Source organism: Eptatretus burgeri, chromosome 16 (genome assembly GCF_056783735.1).
Source record: "Eptatretus burgeri isolate ZD-2024b chromosome 16, Ebu_testis_v1, whole genome shotgun sequence".
Classification (NCBI taxonomy): Eukaryota; Metazoa; Chordata; class Myxini; order Myxiniformes; family Myxinidae; genus Eptatretus; species Eptatretus burgeri.
The window spans coordinates 26261885-26270619 of NC_140976.1; the positions used below are offsets into that span (position 1 = coordinate 26261885).

Consider the following 8735-nt stretch of genomic DNA (forward strand, 5'->3'; position numbering starts at 1 on the left):
TCAAGGTCCACCAAAACCCCCCCTTCTGGTGAAACTGCCAAAATCAAGAATCACTACTCATCCTCACTCTTTCATTCCTTTTAAATCTCACCTCTGGAACAAACTCACACTTTCTTCAATCTCACTCCTCCCTCCAGGTCTTCAAAACAGCTGTTCACCACATTCTCCTATTTTCCCCCATCCAAAATCTTCATCTTTATTACCCTAATTAATCCACCCCAAACCCACCTCCTTCAAATTTCCTGTTTTACTTCCTGAAAATCCCTGTAGTACCATCTTGTGTACCCCGCCCCCATCCCTTTCCCTTCCACAGATCTCCTATTGTCGCTCTTCCCCACTATTTTGTGCTTCCTTCTCCCGCCCCTCTTGTCTCCTGCCTTGTTATATGTTTCTGTGTATGAGCTCTTACACGAGCCTCGACTTGGTATACAAAAAAAAAGGAATGAAATAACAGGCAGAATGAGTTCGTATTTTTTTGTAGTCAGTCGGATGTTTTTTTTTATCAGCCGCCCCTGACATAAGTTGAATTTGAAGATAATGAAAGTAGAACGAGTAATGCAGCGTCTGACTGGAGACGTAATTGGCATGCCCACAAGCTGAGGCCTTGGGGAGTAGACCAGACATGTGCAAGGACACACATTTGACCATACACCACAACAAGGTATGGTTAAACATGGAAAATTGAATGAAAACACAACCAACAACACAGGGACAAATCAATAACAGAAAGACACAATGTATCTGGTCTGGAAAACCTGGGTTTGATGAGCTGGAAGGATGCATTGCACGAGCCAACATCCAACACACTCAGACATGGAACCAGAATATTCTACCACTATTTGGTTTTTCAGATGCATAAGGATCATCACGTGATAATAAATGTCATCTTATTTCTTTACAGGTTTTTGAGTCTGTTGAAAATATGGACAGTTCTAAGGAGGAAGTTGGGGAAAAGCCTGCAGCCATCCCATTGTCAGCAGAAAAGGAACAAAAGTGTGATTCTGAATTGACTGATTCTGGCATATCCTCATCGCGAAACTACTCCCTTGCATCCTCTTCACGCTTTTCACATGGTACAGGCACAAGCTTGAGCCTGGATGAAAATGGGGTCGAAGGTGTCCGAGAACGACTCTCAGATGCGGAGCCTCAAAATCATGATGGGCAACAAAAAGATGGACATGATAAGGATAATTTTCAATATGAAGGAGATGAGGTAGTAAAGAGGAACAGTGACAAGGCAGAAGCGGAAAGTCATGGCAGTGACGGGTTGCAAGAGTATCTGACAGAGCAAAGTATGGTTTCTGTGATCAATTCCTCCAATGGAAGCTTTGACTCAAATGACAAGACCACCAGCAAGCCCCAGGCCATTCCACAGCTGACGGTGCATGGTGCCATGACAACAGTGCCCGTTGCAGAGGAGAGTCAGCCTGTCAGTAATGTTGCAGTACCAGAACAGCCATCAGGACTTGGAGGCATGCTCCTCGCCTCCATTGGAGAAGACATATCTCCAGCTTCATCTACTGGTGCTACTTACACGGTGAATGAGATTTTGCTCTTGCTTAGTTATCATTTGTCTTTACTTAATCCATTGGGTAAATGCAATGATTTTGTTTTTTATTTCTCATGATCATTTACCCTTACATTGGAGTGAATTGCTGACATGATGCTGTCACCACTAGGAACTTCTTGACATGTCCATTTAACAAAAATTTGCCAAAAAGCCAGCTCTATTTGGTTTCTTTTTCCTGGGTTGGGAGCATCATGGTGCCGTTGTCATAGCATCATCATGTTTACATATTGAATGTCATCGTGTCTATGTACTCATCCAGCTGTTTTTTTTATATACAAGGTTGAGACTCCCAGAAGAGCAGTGTGACCGAGGGTTAAAAGGTAACTGACAGTGGGGCAGTGGGGCCACACTTGGAAAGAATATGCAAGTGAAAGAATGAACAGGAAAAGAGGAGAGGAAGAGAGAAAACACAGCATCCTCCAAGTAAAAGGGTTGGGTTAGGTATGGTTAATGGGGATATAAAAGCCACTGGATAGGGTTGGAAGAACACATTTGTCCATGCATCACCTGCTTGAAGTCATGAAGAGAAGAGTAGCATTAAACAGCTCAGAAAAGCAGTTCCACAAATGGGAGAAAAAAAGAAGAAAATAGAGGAGTTGATTAGTGAACATTATTTTTTGAAATTTAACAAGTTAGGGACCTTCTGAAAGAATGCATTCATCCTGGAGGTGTGGAAGTATCTTGACTGTCGGACAGGCAGTTAAAAAACACAACCTATTTATCTGTTTGTGATGTGAGAACAACAGGCCCTTGACTTTAGCCTCATCATGGGAGATGCAAATAATATTGAGAACTTTAGGTTCTACACATTCCAGGAGAGACAGGTGTAATGCTGGGCCACCAGCCCGTATAGCAGAGCAATATTCTATTGAGCTACTGCCAAAGGTCTTCTTTGTAGGCTGTGAGTAGTTTAAATTTTTCAAGCAACGATGGAGGATGCTCAGTCTGTGGCTTGGTTTGGTTGCCATTTTTACCATTGAACCTTTGCCATATATTCAGCCAAGGAGAGGACATCACGAATGGTGAAGTCTATAAATTCAAGAGACTGACCCTCTTCCAGTGTCTGATTATGAAAGTCAACAGGTAGGTTAGTTTGATGATCCTTCCAGAGCGAGAAGGTGAGATTGTGAGATTTGCCAGAATGGAAAGATATGACATTTGTCAGAGGAACATGTAATCAATTCTCGATGAGCAGAAAGTGATGCAGATGCTATCTGTGAGTCAGTGAGATGTATACTGGATGGCACAAGCTGGATTCCTCTGAACAAAGGAAGAGAGGTTTTTTTTCGGAGTATTGGGGTTGTCCTTTATGTCGATGAGGAATATGACTGGGCCCAGTATTGCCTGAGGAGTCATTCCACCTCATATCACCGGAGGCCTCCCAGTTGACCCCCTCAGATTTACTTTAAACTTTCATAAAATAGTTCCCAGGTATCAAAATGAAGCTGCGTAAAATTTTAGGTCCATAGATGTGGTCAACTCCGAGATATTGAGGGTTGAAAATGTAATGTGGTTGTGGCTAGTGTGTACTAGGTGCGGCGGGACGCAAGAAGCACGCGGGCCACCATCTACTCTGCTTTATTGCGCAGCCGGAAGCACAGTTCTGCCACCCCTAGCGGGCGAGGCATGATATACGAAAACCCAATCACGTGACACAGCACACTCCTCCCCTCGTAAAATGACCCGTCACATAACGAACGGATAATCCCATGACCATCAGAAACCCATCAACACTCATAATCCTCCAAGTACCGCGGCCGCACCCTGACCCGCCTCGGACGGGCAGCGCTACCAGACAGCCCAGGCTCATATGCCTCCCGGCTCGGTCGAGGTGACATCCTCGCCGGACTCGCACTTTCCGCAACACCAGCTACCCCCGACTGCCCAGCCTGCTCGACGTCCCCGGGTAGGACGGCATCAGGCGAAGACCCCCTCGGCGCTGGCCCAGCCAGTCCCGGCGATACAACGTTAGGCGCCGGCGAGACTACCGGTGGGGGCCCCGCAACGTTCGGCTCGGGGAGGTGTGGGGGGGGGTGACGCTGAACAGCGATCATGCATCTGGTCCATGTGCCGCTTCCACACACCCCCACCATCAGTCCGCACCATGCAATTCGCCGGCCCCAGCACCTCAGAGACCACCGCCGGCACCCATTTGGAACCGTGGAAATAATCGCGTACCATCACCCGCTGCCCCACCTCGAAGCTGCGCAGCCGCGTCGGACGCGACATAGCCCCACTCACCGACCCTCTAGGTCGCAGCAAATCTAGCCTGGACCGCAAAGCCCGTCCATAGAGACGAATAGCAGGTGAGTCACCCGTGACAGGATGAACTGCGTTCCTGTAATGGAGCAAAAAAACATCGACCACCGTCTGCACAGGTGCAACACCCCCCCTGCGCAAAGCCCGCTTCAACATCTTGACAAACGACTCAGCTTGGCCATTCGTCTCAGGATGATAAGGTGCGGACCTTAGATGTCGAATACCATTCTGGCGCATAAACTCATCAAATACACCCGCGATGAACTGCGGACCATTATCAGAGACCAGGATCTCCGGCAACCCTTTATTAGCAAAGATCGTCCGCAGCTTCTCTACCGTAATGCTTGCTGAAGTATGCTGCATTACTACCACCTCCGGCCATTTAGAGAATGCATCAATCACAATCAAAAACATCTTGCCATTAACCGGCCCCGCAAAATCTACATGGACCCTCTGCCAAGCTCGGTCTGGCACAGGCCAGAGACCCGAAGCTCGACGCGGGTTATCAGCATCTGTCTGGCACGTGGTGCAACGCTTAACCAATTGCTCAATGTCTTTGTCCAACCCCGGCCACCACAACAGGCTACGAGCAAGACTCTTGGTCTTCACGATGCCCAGGTGACTGGCATGCAGTTCTTCCAAACACCGCTGCCTGAACCTCGATGGAATCACGGTCCTCATTCCCCACATTATGCACCGTTGGACCAACGACAGCTCCGCTGCGCGTGACGTGAAAGGTTGAAATGCCGGTGTCGAAGGTAGATCGCTCCAATTCCCCGTAGAAATCGCCTGGACGACACGGGCAAGCACCGGATCACGAGCCGACTCCACCGCGACCTGTCTGGCCGTGACCGGCCCGCTCTGGACCTGGTCTAGCACAAACACGTCGACCCGGTCGCCCAGCTCAGACGCAGGTGGACCCTCCGCACACGGCAAGCGTGAGAGCCCGTCGCAGTTAGCATGCTTCTCGGTGCTTCGGAACTGAATATCATAATCGTAAGCACCCAGAAACAGACACCACCGCTGTATTCGCGCGGCTGCTACCACCGGCACTCCGCGTTCGGGTCTCAGGATGAATTGAAGTGGTTTGTGATCCGTCTGTAAAGTGAAATGCCGTCCCAGCAGATATTGATGAAACCTCCGCACACCCCAGACGATGCTGAGAGCCTCCCGTTCGATCTGGGCATATCCGCGCTCTGCTGTGGACAGGGTCCGGGATGCAAAACAAACAGGCCGCTCGGAACCATCGTCCATCCTGTGGGAGAGCACTGCCCCGATGCCATATGCAGAGCTGTCGCATGCCAATAGGAGCGGACGCGCAGGCTCGTAGTGCACGAGGACCGTATCCTCTGTGAGCAGCCGCTTGATGCGGTCGAACGACACCTGGTGTGCAGGCCCCCAAACCCAGCGCTCGTCCTTCTTGAGCAACCGCGTCAACGGCGCAAGTTGTGAGCTGAGCCCGCGCACGAACCTTTGGTAATACTGGGCCATGCCAATGAACGCGCGCAGCTGCGTCTTGTCGCGAGGTGGTGGCATGCGCTGAATCGCCTCCACCTTCCGAGGACCTTTCAACAGCCCCTCCGGCGTGATGATGTGCCCGAGGTATTCCAAGCGCTGCTTGAAGAACGCGCACTTGTCCCTGTTTAAGCGCAGGCCGCACGCTTCTAGCTTTGTCAGCACTCGGGCAATGTTCGCCAGATGCTCGTCCGCCGTTTTCCCCGCAATGAGTACATCGTCCAGGTAGGTCTGAGCGGGCAGGCCAATGCAAACCTGATCCATGGCTTTCTGCCACAAAGCTGGAGCCGAAGCAATCCCAAAACAGAGTCGGGTATATCGATAGAGTCCTTGACACGTGTTGATTGTTAAAAGCTCGCTACTCCCGGGATCCATCGGCAGGTGAAAATATGCATCACGCAGGTCTAGCTTCGTGAAGTATCGACTCCCCGCCAATCGCGCATATATTTCATCGATTGACGGCAATGGATATTGCTCCACGCTGAGCCCCGGGTTAACTGTGGATTTGAAGTCCCCGCACAATCGGACGTCTCCATTCCGTTTCAGCACCGTGACAACCGGGGTGGCCCAATCCGAGCACGACACCCGTTCGATCACTCCACAGGCCTCCAGCCTATCCAGTTCACCCTTGACCTTGTCCCGCAGGGCATACGGCACCGGTCGTGGTTTACAAAACCGAGGAACCACCCCCTCCTTCAAGAAGAGTTTCGCCTCCATGCCCTTGAGTTTCCCAAGGTCGCCTCTAAACAACCGTTGATGTCTTTGAAGAATCTCCTCCAACTGATCCTCCCACTGGCTCGGCACGGGTTGCACAAGGTTAACTGCGGCCCAGTCTAGCCTGATGCGGGCCATCCAATCTCGGCCGAGGAGAGACGGCCCCCTCCCCCGCACGACGTACACCCGAAGCGTGGCGACCTGGCCTTGGTACCGCACCGACACGTCTGCCATCCCGACTGGCGTTATCCTCTCGCGGGTGTACGTGAACAGCGCGAGGTTTGACCTGATAAGCTTCAAGCCGTTGAGTCTACGCGTGGTCTGTTCGCCAATGAGCGACACCGCTGCTCCCGTATCGACCTGGAACGTGATCGGCGTTTTGTTCACTTCGACTACCACCGTCATCGGGCGCGCCGTCGCCGGGCCAACTGAACCCAGGCTCAACACCGGCCGCTGGTTCCGCCCCGAGTCGCGTCGCACATCGCCGTCCCCGACTTTAACGGTGGCCGAAGCCCCACGGCACACACGCGCCAAATGACCCACCTTGTGACATTTCAAACACACGTTGCCTTTATACGGGCATGCACGGCGCAGGTGTCGACCTCCACATCCCAAGCATGTCCGCGGTGTCACCCCGCCGCACGCGTGGCCGCGCGGCGACGTCTGACCCGCATCGAAGGTCGTGCGCGCGTCCCGGGGTACTCGCGACCCCGCGTGGCCGGTGATGGCTCGAACATCCCCGCAAGTCTGCTCAACCGCCATGTGTGCTTTCATTTTCTCCACGATGTCTCGAAACGCCAGCCCGTCATCCCGGGGCCTGTTCGGTGCCACTAAATCACCCAGCAGCCGATAATGCTCCGGCGAAAGCGAAGCGAGCAAGATTGACTTCTGCTTGCCCTCGTCGACCACATCGTTCGCGTGGAAATAGCAATCCAATTGCTCTGAAAACGATTCGAAGTCGTCCCCGTCGAAAACGGGCATAAGTCCGTATGATCCCATCCTCGTCGCCAACTAGTGTGTACTAGGTGCGGCGGGACGCAAGAAGCACGCGGGCCACCATCTACTCTGCTTTATTGCGCAGCCGGAAGCACAGTTCTGCCACCCCTAGCGGGCGAGGCATGATATACGAAAACCCAATCACGTGACACAGCACAGTGGCCCTATTTTTATGGTCATTGCGAGCATCACAAAATGAACCGCTACTTTTAAACTCGCACAACTTTTTAAATATTAATGCTAGAGCCTTGAAATTTTCAGATTATTCTTCTATAACTGCTCTGTAAGAAACAAACATAAAACGGAGTATACCTCTATTAATTTTTATGACCTGATCAGTTGAAATCCAGAAAAAAAAATGTTGGTTTTGTATGAAGACCCAACTTTGAGACCCCATATATTTTTATTGACCAATCCCAGAAGATTGAAATTTTTTCAGGTAATAACTATGGTAGTAGTATTCATATACATGTTTACTTTTCTTAATCAGTCATATATAATACAGTCATGATCCCTCAAAAATTGAAAATTTTCATTTTTCCCCGAAATTCAGGTGAGGATTGCAAATATATGACAAGATATACCACTTCAAATTGTTCACCATTGGAAAGAGCATATTCAACTTTACAAAAATGTCAAATATCAAAGTGGTATAATGTTTCTATCAACATTTTAAAAATATTTAAATAAATGATGTTCTGCCAGTGCTGTGCACGTTGTGTGTGCTATTTAATGAACAGTCCTTTTACATGTAGTACATATGTGTAGTACATGTATATACAATGTACATACTTATCTGCTATTAGGATACCATGAACACAATACTTTGAAATTTTAATTTGTAATTCTTTGTTTCTCATTTGTAAATAGCAAGAGCTTAACTCCTCTGGCTGGGGCTAAAAGTAGAACTCAGGAATAGTGGCTGATCTGCTGATGTCAGCAGTGTATATAGTTACATTCAAGGGAGGACATTTGTTGGGTTCCTTTGGTTCATGTGATGAAAGTTATTGATGCTCCCCTAACGTCAACTGGGAGGCAGTGCAAGCTCGCACCTGACTTGGAAAAGCAGATCAAGGACCGATTCAAATAATTTACGTGAAATGTTTTATTACATTGTTATTGCAGTATGTGATATATTTTTGTATTATTAATTTGAATCAGAGAACTAATCATTCATGATTACCATGGTGCCCACACCATGCACACACTTCATGTATTCATGACTGTGTTAACAAGTTTTTTTTTAAAATAGAAAATATAATTTAAAAAAATATACCACTTTGATATTTGACACTTTTGTAAACTTGAATATGCTCTTTCCAATGGTGAACAATTTGAAGTGGTATATCTTGTCATATATTTGCAATCCTCACCTGAATTTTGGGGAAAAATGAAAATTTTCAATTTTTGAGGGATCATGACTGTATTATATATGACTGATTAAGAAAAGTAAACAGGTATTTGAATACTACTACCATACAGTTATTACCTGAAATAATTTCAAGCTTCTGGGATGGGTCAATAAAAATATATGGGGTCTCAAATTTGGGTCTTCATACAAAACCAACATTTTTTTTCTGGATTTCAACTGATCAGGTCATAAAATTTAATAGAGGTATACTCAGTTTTATGTTTGTTTCTTACAGAGCAGTTATAGAAGAATAATCTCTGAAAATTTCAA

At 48.3% G+C, this 8735-nt stretch overlaps 1 protein-coding gene across 13 annotated transcripts in view; it reads left to right on the forward strand.

The window, feature by feature from the left end:
* SGSM1 (small G protein signaling modulator 1) overlaps positions 1–8735 on the forward strand; it is a 165695-nt gene that overhangs the window by 132902 nt on the left and 24058 nt on the right. For all 13 annotated transcript variants that reach the window (XM_085859292.1, XM_085859284.1, XM_085859285.1 and 10 more), the window contains one exon: positions 902–1537. In XM_085859292.1, coding sequence (XP_085715418.1) covers positions 902–1537 — 636 coding nt within the window. The remainder of the gene's footprint in view (positions 1–901; positions 1538–8735) is intronic.